Source organism: Myotis yumanensis, unplaced genomic scaffold (genome assembly GCF_028538775.1).
Source record: "Myotis yumanensis isolate MYYU_CA2020_CCGP unplaced genomic scaffold, mMyoYum1.0.hap1 SCAF_12, whole genome shotgun sequence".
In the NCBI taxonomy this organism is placed as follows: domain Eukaryota; kingdom Metazoa; phylum Chordata; class Mammalia; order Chiroptera; family Vespertilionidae; genus Myotis; species Myotis yumanensis.
Window position 1 is genome coordinate 21,779,645 of NW_027223763.1, and position 13,768 is coordinate 21,793,412.

General features: G+C 38.9%; 1 protein-coding gene across 7 annotated transcripts in view; it reads right to left on the bottom strand.

The window, feature by feature from the left end:
• SLC44A1 (solute carrier family 44 member 1) overlaps positions 1-13,768 on the bottom strand; it is a 150,594-nt gene that overhangs the window by 37,264 nt on the left and 99,562 nt on the right. For 6 of the 7 annotated variants that reach the window (XR_011473383.1, XR_011473382.1, XM_070430994.1 and 3 more), the window contains exons 12-15: positions 13,431-13,514; positions 7,776-7,913; positions 4,375-4,611; positions 2,389-2,469 (exon numbers count right to left, since the gene is read on the bottom strand). Coding sequence is in view for 5 of the 7 variants with exons in the window: in XM_070430994.1 (XP_070287095.1) it covers positions 2,389-2,469; positions 4,375-4,611; positions 7,776-7,913; positions 13,431-13,514 (540 nt within the window). In the remaining 2 variants the exon portion in view is untranslated. Of the gene's footprint in view, positions 1-2,178; positions 2,470-4,374; positions 4,612-7,775; positions 7,914-13,430; positions 13,515-13,768 lie in introns of those variants that run through there. The other variant, XM_070430990.1, reaches the window with a different exon arrangement.

The window sequence follows — 13,768 nt, forward strand, 5'->3', positions numbered from 1 at the left end:
TAGGTATGCCAGCATTCAAGAACTCTCATCTAAGGGAATAACAAATACAAAGAAGTATACTCAATTCTACCAGTCCCCAAACTTCAGGGGGGAATTTCTCAGCTAGTTCTTTAGGGACACATACAAGATGGTGGTGGTAGTAGAGGGTACACTCTTACCATGCAAACTGTGGAAAAGAGTTAAGAATGAGAGGTACTGATGGGTTTAAAGACTTTAATGACCCTGTGAGCACCATCTTACACTTCTCTCCTAAGGAGTTTTTTTTTGCCACTTAAACCATCATTCTTAGGGACCAAATACTATAATGTTCAAAGCACCAGAAGAACAATGCACGTAAAAGATGTATTTGGGGACTTGCCATTAATTGCAAGCAATGAACTGATGAACAACAACAAAATAAAAGCAAAACCTGAATGAAGATTTGAATGCATTGTTTGAGTTAAGTGTCATTAATTTAAAACTGAAAGCAATTATAGGGGGAAAACATTTCTCAATTTTTGGCTTCTGGTAGAATGCCACATAACCTAGTATTATTAATTATGAATAAGGGGTTTAGGTAAACTTGCATTCTGGTCTACCACAATCCTTCTATCTTTCCCTCAAGAATACGGAACTACATGCCAATCAATTACATGGTCAACCTAGCTAGTCCCAAACCTCCAAATATTTCTCCCTTTCTTTAAATGCTTATCACTGCACAATAATTGAATGGAAACTTCAACCACTGGGAAGACAGAGGAGGGGGGAAGGATGGTTTACATTTTAAGATTTTCTACACCTTTTTTAAGTCTTAGGCTTGGAACCTTATTTCCTGAGTAATTAGGACAGCCAAGCAATGGTAAGAAAGAAGTCTTCCTCACTTTTCCATGCCACCATAGGGCTGGCACAATCTTCACTGCCCTCCCCCTCCACCTGCGTGAAGTAAGAGGGGTACAGAGAGAAGGGCTAGGGAGGCAAGGCACCTGGCTGGCGGGATTGCTGGTTGGCGTCTCTTGCCCACTCAATCCAGTTCCGGCTAATGCACACTTTAAAGTAAGAGCTATATAACCACTGGCTACATCCTTTTACTTATGATCAGAGTGATCTGTGCCTTGGGAATCTAAACACTGAAATTATGCTTCATAACCATCAAAGCTATTAAGCACATATCAAAATAGGTACTGGAAGGGATTCAGAGAAAAGTGTTTATATCTAAATATTCTGCTGAGACTTTTATTTAGGTTGAATATGTGATTATTTTCCATATATACATATATACACGTATATATATACATATATATATACGTGTATATATGTATATATATAGCTTCCTCCACTCCCCTTAAATGAACCCACTTCCTTTACTCTTACATATTTAAATGGGCTTGTTTTATATTACATAGTTCTTACATTGGAAAACTATGAATCAATCCATTTATTAAAGTATAAAGAAGAAAAGAGAGACTTTACCTCACATTTTTGGATACTATATGCAATTAGAAGGCAGATTACTTAAAATTAATTGTTTAAGGCAATTATATAATATTTGAAATAAACATGCTATTTAAGAACAACACATTTGTAAAATATGTAGTAATTAGACCAATATATGCTAGAGACATCTGTTGTTATGCAGCAGTGAGAACATCTATCAGCTTAGGAGTCTCCTTACAATGATTAACTTTAAGGTGCTTTCCCCTGCTCCCCCCCGCCCCGAAATGATAGTAGAATGTCTGTATCACTGACCAGAGAGGTAACTTATCCTTCCCACAATTGAGCTGAGGTTGGAGAAGACCAGGTTGTCTTATTGAGTGGAAAATGTGGGTGTTGATGAAAAGAGACTTGTTTGCTACTGAAAAATAGCTTTAGAAACAAAGAAAGTACAATCCGGGCAACAGAAGAAAAAAGTCAGCCAAGGGGAAAAGACAGAAACATAAACAAACCAATATTAAAAAATGGGGGAGTATGGATTTTAGCAAGTTGAAAGGAACTGCTCTTATCACCTTCCAAAATGACAAAACTCAAACCGTCAGTTCGAGTGCACAACCAAATGTTCAGTCCAATGAAAACTAACCACTGACAGTTACAAAGGAAATTTAAAAAAACAAAACCAGAAACAGCAATTTCACCTCAGGGACAAAACTATGCCCTGCCCTGCCACGACCACTCTTCATTGTGACAATGCTGTGTTTGTTCCTTTCAGCTTACTTTTACAGAAGGCAGTCTCAGGCGTGACAAGAATTCTGCCATCCAAGTGATGGGTAGACACACAAACAGAAAGAGCAGCACGTCCTGCGTGATACAGACAACAAACGCTTCTCCCGAGGAGGCGCAGTCGGTGAAGACAGAGAGAGAGAGGAAGTGAAAGTGAAACTCGGGGAGGGCGGCCACCTCCTCATCTCCACCTACCATCGGTTTCAGCTCTCTGGCATCAGCAGCGCCTCCCTTCCCAGCTTCCTTCATTGCTTTCCTACTGTTTTCCACAAACTCCTGCAAAATAGGGACCAAATGGCAAAATTCGTAGGTCCTTTCACATTCTAAAGAACATTCACATTTTCGACTCAATACTGGTCAATGGAGGCCCTAAAACCATAGCCATCAATAATAGTAGCAGACATAAGAGCTGCTAAGTGTGTGGGGATGAACTGCAGTCTGTTGATAGGTAATATATTTTTCCATCCATTCATTATGTCAAGCTCACTTATGAGAGGTAATGTTAGTTCTAGCCCAAAGAGAAAATACCTAACTTAAAAAAGAAACCAGACTATTTCCCCATAGGGAGAATTTGTTTTATTTGTTGATTTACTTTTTCCATATCATGGTTAAATGGAATAGCAAAAACATTTTACTTCATAAGCCTCCTCTTTAAAATAAGCCTAGACGGTAAAAGAAAGCACTGATACTTTAAGCACAGAATAATGTTTTTACCAAATCATAAATAAGCTACTTTAAGAAAAGTCTACCTGGGCTTGGAATTACTCCGTAAAGCAGGAAAACGGTGCAACCACCAGAGCCCGTGGTCAGAAGTACCTGAGACGGGATTGGCCCCCAAGAAAACGTTCCTCTCCTGTCAAAGCACTTCGTTAAATACCCTCCTCAATCTTACAGAGAAAACTAAAAGGAGAAAAACTGTCTTTTTTGCTCTGCTTTGATCAGTGGCTGGAAAAAAAAAATAAACACTTCTCCTAAATGCTATAGTCACAAAAGAGATACAATTATCATGGGCCAAATTCCACTTTGAAAATGTCCAAAATTTAGTTGATGATGTGCTCCGTAAAAGAGATAATCAGTACCAAATAGGTCAGTTAACTCATTGGATAATTTTGCAATTAAAAAAAAATCTAGTTTATTTATTAACACATTTATTTTAAATAAATAGATTTAATTTAAATCCATTCCCCTGGAAGATGGCTTTTATTTTCAATATCTAATATTAAGATAGTTTTCAATATTATCCACTCTTAAGATAGGAATATTTCACAGCTTAATAGCGAGGTGGTATTATTAAAAAACATCTTTAAGCCCTGGCCAGATGGCTCAGTTGGTTGGGTGTTGTCCCATACACCAAAAGGGTTGCGGGTTTGATTCCCGGTCACGGCACATGCCTAGGATGTGGGTTCGATCCCAGTTGGGGTTATGGGGGGGGGGGGGTGCAACCAATTGATGTTTCTCACTTTTCCTCTCTCTAAACATCAATAAATATATTCTCAGGTAAATGAAAAAAGAAAAAGCACCTTTAATTTTGTAGTATCTAGTATTTAAACCATTTAACATAATTTCTAAATTTAAAAAAAGGTTTCATTGAGGTTCTAATATAGGGAAGCTGCAGAGGTGACGTAACTATAAAGAATCCGAATGTACCTGTGTAAAGGTTCAGATCCTGAATAATATAAAACAAGACAATCTACCAGTCATGGGTCTATTCATCTATATTCGTTACAAAATGCCTTTCATTTGGCCTGGCATACTTAGGATAATGAGTTTTAATGGAGGAGACAGCAATAATACTTGGAAAAGTGGTGGATAGAGAAATACAGGGAGTTGCTAACTACAACCTGGGAATTAAGACTTTTTGTCTTTGAGCCCCACCCCACAGAAAAGTGCACTTAGAACATGGTCCAATGTTTTAATTCTAATTCAAGGGCTAAAAGTCAGGTTTAAAAGTCAATTCAAATCTGTCTAATTGCAGAGAGCGGGGCAGCAGAATGGAATAGTGCGGACTCAGGCCTATTAATGGGTACTGCTCTAGCTAAGTGGATCTTAAATGGTCTCATCCACGCCGAGAGGGCCTTCTTCCCTGGCTCCCCCAAGACCAACCTCACGCACCAGTGTTACAGGTTTAATCTTATTAGTCTTTTCATCCCTAAAGCAGCAGAGGGCATTGGAAGTACTTACCATCAGTACTTTATCCATATAGAACTCTCTGCCAGGGCTCCCATCATTGTATTTTGTATCAATGGCAAAACACAAGAATAACACATCCACTACCATTTCATAAATGGACAGGAAGCAATGAGCGACTAGGAAAGCAAAGAGGCAGACGATGATCAGAGGCAGCACCCATACTGTGTAATCTTGCTGGTAGTTGAGCAGCATAATCCCAGCCAAGCCCGTGCTGCAGACTATCAGCACCTGAGGCAGAGAGAACAAAGACCATATGTAATACCCTGAGGTAGAAGCCACTATTTCGTCATTCTTGGCAGATGTAAAATTCTCTTTACTACTTATATGTGACGGTCACATGAGTCCTTTCCATCTCAAATCAGAAAGCATAACCCCTATGTACCATCTACACACAGAGGTATACATGTATATCATGTCATATAAATTTAAAGAGCCATCCTTGTTGACATTAAAAATAATCAAGTTTTCCAAATGTTATGCTTGTTTTCTAAAGCTTCCCTTATTTGGCACCTGTGGCAATTCTTAAGATAAATGTATGCCTTTTTTAGGGGGAAAAATTATGCACATTCTTAGCACTCAGAAGAAGAAAATTACCGACATTTCAGGGTACTGCTACAGATTTTTTTCTAAGCATTTTTACATTTATGAAATAGTATTGTATAAACAAATCATTAAAAGCTCTTCCTTTAATATTTATAGTAGCATTATGAATGTTTCATAAATACTTATTCAGCTACATAATTTCATTTTATGGGTGATTTAAAATTTATTTAACGACAAAAAAATAACATTTATTTAACCATTCTCCTACAGTTGGACATGTATATTGTTTTCAGATATAAATAATGCTGCAACAAACATTACTAAGAGCCTTTTCATTATTTCATATTTTATTTCAAATAGAATATGGGGCAAATTTAATATTATTTGCCATGAAGTTTATATTTGGATTATCTGTGAGAAAAAGGGTTGCTAAAAACATCCATGAGAATAAAGGAAATAACCATTTGATTCTTGTCAAGAACCACCTACTCTGATGCCTCATTACCTCATACTCAACACTTTACATTTTTTTGGTGTGTTTTAGTACATTTTATTTCAGTTGTTCATCAACCCTATGAATGGTTTATGGCAGGGGTCCTCAAACTTTTTAAACAGGGGGCCAGTTCACTGTCCCTCAGACCGTTGGAGGGCCGGACTATAGTTTAAAAAAAAACTATGAACAAATTCCTATGCACACTGCACATATCTTATTTTGAAGTAAAAAAACAAAACGGGAACAAATACAATATTTGTATTTGCATGTGGCCCACGGGCTGAAGTTTGAGGACCCCTGGTTTATGGAAAACATTATCATCTCATTTTATAGACTGGGAAACATGCTAGCCAACCCACCCAAGGTAAGCAGATACCACTCCAATAATAGTCTTACAATGCCAACTTCAGGGCTCTTTCCAGGTAACTCTGAAAATAGGTAGATACTGATACAAAGCAGGAATAAGTTATTTTGAATCTCAGACACATGCTTGCCCTTTACTGGCCTAGCATTAAGCCTTAACAAAGGAAGAATCCTCCAGAACTACCACGGCCTTCCCTTGTCCAGTGCTGAGGACAGTCAGGCCGAGAATTCCGCTTTCATCTCTTCTTTACTATTTATCAACAACAAAGCATCTTTCATTCACCACGAACTTAACCAGGAGTTACAATGCATTGGATAACATACTGGCTAAGCTGTAAAGAGATCCTTCTATCGGATGACTTTAGGGAGCAAATCTGGGTCTGTCCAAGATTTGGAAAACAACTCCCCAACACACACACACACACACACTCCATTTTTGTGGCCAACTCTTATGACTCTTCTCTGCTAGTAACTTTTCTGAGGTGATTTCCACAGAGAGCTAATCACATTCACTTTCCACTCTTTTGGTTTCAATTTTAGAATGAGTTCTTTCTTATACTCTTATTCAAATTTTTTATGTCCACCCTATAGAAAGACTGAGATTCTTTGTGGTCTTATTATGCCATAAAAGTTAAACCACATTTGGACTGTTAAGTTAGTTATAGGTAGAAGATGGGGCCCAGACAAACTTAGATGTTGAGAGAAAAAGCTGTTGAGGTGGAAGGTGGATATTGTCACGTGAGAAAAACCTTCGAGAATTATTAATATTTAGGCAAAGAAGTCAAAGGATGTACTAATTATTCCCAAATATAATGGAAGGGTGTCACGTATTTATTCAAGCAGAGAACACAGGGGTTTCAAACTATCAGAGGCAACTAGAAATCACTTGTAGAGTTGGTACATCCCCAAGTCTGATAGGTTGGATCTAAGTGCAGCAAAATGCTTTTTAAAAGTGCCCCATATCCTGGCCAGGTGGCTCAGTTGGTTGGAGTGTCGTCCTGTACACCAAAAGGTTACAGTTCAATTCCAGGTCAGGGCATATTATCTAAGATGCGGGTTTGAAATCCGATAGGGTGCCTATGGGAGGCAACCAATCGATGTTTCTCTCTCACATTGATGTTTCTCTCTCTCTCTAAAAATCAATGAAAACATATCCTCGGGTGAGGATTTAAAAAAAGTGCCCCAGGTAATTCTGACACAGTCCACAGCCTATAAGAAGTACTGGTCTATATCAGTGATGGTGTAGCACATATACCCAAGGGAGTGTTCAAGAGAATCACCTGGGACTGCTAGTTGTATTTGTCATGTATTTAAAGTTTCTTTTATACTTTGCTGTATAATGTGTATATTAGCAAAGGCTAGACATATAACCCTATTTTAAAGAGGTTTACATATGGTATAGTAATGATGACAGCTAACATTTATTGAGAACTTATAATGTGTCAAGCAATGTTTTAGTTACTGGTACTAACCAATTTAATCCTCACAACCCTAAGGTTTTGGCTTTATTATTATTATTATCCCAAATTTATAAATGAGCAAATTGAGGCACAGAGTGGTTATGTACCACTACTACATGACAGCTAGTAAGTAAAAGAGGCAGAATTTAAATCCAAGCAGTCAAGCTCCAGATGCAGTACCCCTAACCACTACACGGACTGTTACTTAATACTTCAAAACATTTAAGGAAAAACATAGACAAGTTACACTTAACTACCCCGGGCCTCAGTTTCCCCACCTATAAAATGATAATCCCAATGGATCTTCCTTTACAAATCTGTTGTGAGGATTAAATGAGCACAATACATATACAAAGTACTTAGAAAGGTGCCTAGTACATATTAAGGAGTTTGTACGTGCTTGCTATACTAGTATATTAAGTTACTTTTAATTTTCTTTTGGTGGGCCAGATGTTTTTCGAAATTAGAGCAAAAATATATATATTTATATGCAAAAATTTACTGTACATCTCCGGTAATATACTTGCTCTTACCTTGCCGAGGAATAACATGAAATCCCCCACTGTGTTGATGGCAGCCACTCGCAAAGCATTCTCCACGAGAATGACAAAGGCGTCCTTCGCAGAGGTGCAGAAGTTGGTGCTGTTGATAGCTGTGGCTGTGTATGCATTCTGGGCAGAAGCAAAAACAATATTCTCATCAATAAATATAATCCTACTTTGTTAATATATAATCAAACATAGCTTGTAACAATATTTCACTATTAAACCCATGGCTCTGGTGAGGTATATGAGTAAGATTCTGAAGCACAAGAAAATATGATATATTAAAAAAAAAAAGCCTGATATGATAAAAAGAACTTTTCAGTAGATTTAGTTTTGGTCCTTTAAAAACACTGAAATTTATGAAAACACAAACTACCTTTCCCATGTCCATAAACTTCTCCCTTGTCTGAGTAAATCAAACAGAATTTAACCTTGCCTAGATGTCTCAGGTCTGTCACTGTGAATACCCATGATGCATTAGTACCATTTCAGTGATGCTTTGGAAGCTACACAAATTGTAAAGGCATCAGATTGTGGTGCTGTCTAATCTGGAATGCCTACCATCTCCTCCTTGGTGCTTTCTCCTCTGCTGTCACTTCTCACAGCTCTTGTAGCGATCGCTGTTTGCTGCCCACTATTCTATACCCATCCAATCTGGGAGCGGGGCCTGCACTCTCATTTGAGGAAACAGCCCTTCCCCACTGTCTTAGCATCTGAGTGAAGCTGACACCACCTTCAGCAGTGGCAATGGGCAAGGATGGGTTCAGAAATTGGCATATAAATGAACCAGGGCCCCTGGAAGTAAATGACATCCCCTGGGGCTTCTGGGAGAAAGACGTTTCCTTCTTCATCCATAGGTGATCCCTACAGAGCAGCTCTCTCCTTTTCCTGGATGAGGAGCTCTGAGGGTACGAATTGCCATGGATGTTTTGCCAACATAATGGGAAGAGCCTAGAGCCGCTGGAGGTCACAGTGTGAAACTGAGGGTGAGGCGAACACCACGGAAGTCAGAGCAGAGAGAAATCAGGTCCCTGCACTTGGTGACAATATTTGACATCATTAGGGACTAGCCAGATTTCTGGGCTTTTCAGTTGCAGAAGCTCATACATTGTTAAGAATCTCTACCCTCTCCTGCCACTCCCTCCCCCTTTCTCACTCTCTCTCTCTCTTTTTTAGGTCAGACTGAGCTTGCTTTCTGGCCCTTGTAGCACTGAGTCCCAAATGACATAGTTTTATTCAATTATACCTGCATCTGCTGCCCTGTGTCCTCTTTGACCCACTAGTCACAGACTGATTTCCTCCCTTCTTTTTTACATTTTAGAAGAGCATTGACATTTTCTGGGAAATGTGAATAAGTACTAGAACATCAAATATGTCTGAGCCTTAGGAAAGTATATGAATTTTGTGACGAAAATGTTTGGTCCTGAGGAATTGTTGGTTTAGTGCCAACTCAAGAAATCACTGGTGGGTCCCAAATGTTCAAGTGGCTGGGAGACGGCAGGAAGGGCTGACTACACCAAGCATGTCCAACTTGTGGCCCGTGGGCCGCATGCCTCGTTTATTTGGCCCGTGTTAGCCTTTGAATTTGACATGCTTGCTCTACACTGTGCTGTCTATAAAGGTTCAACACTGAGCTAGGGAAAGACAGTCTTTAATTTCTGAATGTTCCAACTGAATGCTTGTTAGTTAGTAGGAACCTGGTATGGAGATGAGGTTTGACTCATCAAAAATTTAATTTGCCATTATATGATTAGATTCACTGATTAAAAATGCAGAGCATTTGAGGGCCAAGGAAAGAGTACTGGACAGCGTAGAGGCTACTTAAGGTTCAGACACTTTTTTCAGAAATGGAGCAATAGGAAATTACCATGCTTTTTTTGAGAAACACAGTATGATTTTAACATATGAAATTCCATCACACAGATTGGGGTAATTTCTTCTCAGAATATATGACCATATTACGTTCGCAGGTCTTTTTGTCTCAAAAGCTAATATATACAGTATGTTAAAGAAATCATTCTGTTAAGTTTTTCTCAGCATTCATTTGCTGCTTACTCTCTTCTATTGTTATCACACTGTTTTTCTTATCCGTTAAGAGGTAGCAGGCACCAAAGGGTTAATTACCTAACTGCAGTGGCCCACATTTCTTCATTTTTACAAAGCTCCTTTTGAAATATTCTATCAAATGCCTCCATGGCATCAAAATAACCATACGTTTGATCTTGTGCAATAGTAACTCTGCTGAAAAACCATGGAGAACTGCCCTCATCTGAACAATTCTCAAAAAAGCCAAACTAGCTCTCAGTTCTCACCAGTTTCCTATGTCCTCACTAAAAAGCACACCCACTTAGCAATTTATCCTAAAGCAGGGGTCCTCTAATGACTGCGTGTGGGCCAAATCTTGCCTGCTGCTTACTTTATAAATAACGTTTTATTGAAACATAGCCATGCTCATTTTTTTTTTTTTTTTTTGCTCTTTATTATGGCTGTTTTCATGCCACAATGGCAGAACTGAGCCACTGTGAGAGACTATATGGTCCACGACGCCAAAAATATTTACTCCAAGAGACTAAAGAACCAGTTTTAGTCATCCCTCGATATCTACAGGGGTTCTGGTTCCAGGATAGCCAATGACAACAAATTCCGACCAGGCTCAAGTCCCTTAGTATTTGCATATAGCCTATGCACACATCCTCCTATATACTTTAAACCATCTCTAGATTATTTATAACACCTAATACAATGTAAGTGCTATGTAAAGAGTTGTTTTACTGTATTGTTTAGGATATAATGACAAGAAAAAAAAGTCTGTACATGTTCAGTACAGATGCAGCCACCACAGGACTAACCACATAGTACAGGTCAGCAACACCCTTCCCCACCCCATGTTTTCCATCCATGGCTGGTTAAATATGCAGATGTGAAACCTGTGGATACGGAACACACAGATATGTGAGGTCACCTGTATTTGATAGTTTTTCAGAGGAAAATCCCCTAGATCACATTAAATATCTAGATTATGAGATGCTTCCTGAAGTATAAAAAGCATTATAATGTCTAGAATCAAGGTCACTGAACAATCCATTTAAATCCACTACTTACTGTCTTAAATCCCACCCCCTCAAGGACAGACAACTCTCTTAATTATGCGGTTCTCCCTGCTGCGGTTAGAGCATGACTTTCCTTGACAGGAGACAGAAGCAAGAGAGGAGCCACCACCTGCAAGCTCTCTCCTGTCATCACCAGACCAGCTGCCTCCAGGAGCAGGCCCAACACCTCCAACGTAAACTAGAAAAGCTTTCTCGTTGCCCTCCTTAGCGTTCAGGAGCGTCAGTTTACTTGAGAACTATTATTATTCCGCCTCTGCTGCTTCTTTCTTCTCTCCTGATGCTGCCCCACCCATCCCATCTACTTTTATTTAGAGCAGAAGCCCTTCTATTTGTAGACATGGAAGGAGGCAGCGATTTCATTTCTTTACTTCTCAACTCCAGGGTTGGATGGGCTCATAGACATTTCCTGGCAATATTCCTATAGACCTGTGCGTGCAACCTGAGGGGACATTTTATGAGCTTCCTCCCACTGCCAAGGCAGTTAGATGAGCTGCATGTGATCCACACAGTCAAGATGATCTCTTCAGAAAGAAAAATGTGCTACTGACCACAGCAGATCAATAACACTTCTCTCTGCTTCTGTACCTCCTAGTCTAAAAGGAGTCGTGCGAAGGCTCTCAAGAAACCCAGAGTCCTTTGCAGCTTCCCCTGACAGCCTTCTTGATCTGGGCTATCCCGCACAGAGGGGCATCACTGATTAACATTTCGCTCCTGCCCAACCTCTGCTCAGGCAGGACAGAGGCCTCAAACTAATTAACTCCCAGCGCAAGGTAAAAGCTGATCACCCTCCAGGGATCTTTCTACAAGGATGCCTATTAGCCCACGTGGTCACTGGTAGCATTCCTGTGTGACAGGATACAGTGGAAGCAGTGACCATGTGGAAGGAATACGTTAGGACAGAGGTCACCATGCAGGTAACTCAGACCTGTGTGGCCATCTGTCCCAGAGCACAGCTTCCACAGTCTCACACCTTCTTTCTTTTCTTCACTTAATTCTCTAGAAATTCTCTTAAAGTTTAAAATCTTTACATAATAACACATGATAAGGGCAGGCTGGTCGGCAATGGTAGGAAAAGGTAAACAGGATGTGTGCACCTCTATGTGTGGATCATTATAAATGAAATAAGGGAAAAGGCAATTAAAATGATCCCTTTCTTATTTAGAGTGAGGGATGAAAGGGGCACAAAGTCAAACTTAAACAATAGATTTCATTCAGTTGGGTTGTAATTTTTTAGACTTTTTAGGGGTCACCAGAATTAAGCTGATGTTGCAAGTATTAATTAAAATAGATTGGCTTTAAAACCACTTGTCTTAGCTTACAGCATGATACATGAAAATGTGAGATGTTTACTTATTCTCTATAATAAACTATAATTTAGTGTTCTTTATATTGCACAAAACGTGCATATATTTATACAAGAGGCAGTGTAATATTAAGGGAAGAGCTGAGTGAACTTAGATTTGAAAACTTCCTCCACCTCTAGCTTATGTGATTATTTGTCATGAGATGCCCAGTCTCAATTTTGTCATCTAAAAAACAGGGGAAAGGAGTTGTGGAAAGTGATAATATACATAAAGTGCTTAGTATAGTATCAGCTAGTGGTGCTCAAAAATATTCTCAACTTCCACGCATGCCATATAGAGAACAGCTTTATAATCTGAAGAGCTTATGAGCCAGAGAGCAGTGTGAAATGTACTACCTTCAAACGGTGCCAGATAAACCAAGGCCTGCGTAATCCAATGCCTAAGAGAAACAGATCCTGGGTGTAACAATCTCTCTACCTAAAGTGAATCCTACCTGTTATATTAGATATATAATCACCTTCATGTCCCATTAAGATAAGCACCTACAAAAACAAAGAGTGGCTGGCTCACAGTTCATGGTTTATTTGTAAAACTCACACCTCTGCTGCAAATACTAAATGGGTCATTTAAAATATCTAAAGCTCTTTTTTGAAGCCAACTGTATTTCCCCTGCGGTGTGGCAGTGGAGCATGGTTTAGGGATTAGGAATCTCCTATTGTGCTGCAAAATGACTCGGCCTACTCTTCCTCCATATCAACACTCTTCTTTACTATGATCCCCTAAATTCTTTAAAGCAGAGGCAACAAACTGGTGGCCCATGGACAACTGACATTGTGTGTCCTAAAGACCTATTTGCTCTGGCCCACTCAGAATTCTGTTTTTTTAAAGAATTAAAGAACCATGGCTAGAGAGGAGAAATTCTTAGGGAAAATCAAAGATAAAAGGATGCATATTAAGGCATAAGAAATAAATGTCTTTCCCAAGATAGAAATCCTAATATTTTATCCATGTATCACATGTATCACAATTAATAATGAGCCTTGGTAAGTACGTATGCTACTTTTAAAAATAAGAATGTGATTGAAATAGAGATACTTGATCAAGGCACAATGTACACACCATGAGAAAACCAACACCTTTCAAGTAAGCTCAATCCTTTTATCTTGGAAGAAGAAAAGACAAACCTATCTTTGAAAGTGAATCTTAGAATGATTTTTAAAACATTTTACCTGATTTAAATAATTGAGGCACTTTTCAAGACACCAAAGGCAACAAATGCAAGATTTCAACATACATCGAGCACAGGCATTTTCCTGGAAAGGAGGAAAAGTTGAAATAATTGTTGAAAACTCAAAGAATTACATCATCATCAAGAATACTCCAAATGTTAGAAAAATAAGAAATTTTAAAAGCACAAACTATGCTTCCAAGCTTCCATACCCACCCCTCTTTCCACTTAAAATGTACTGACTGAATTATTTTTAATCAGTTCAAGATTTATTTAGTACCTATTGCATATAAGATATAGTGAGGCATAGAAGACCAGCAAGGAACTTACAATCTAGGA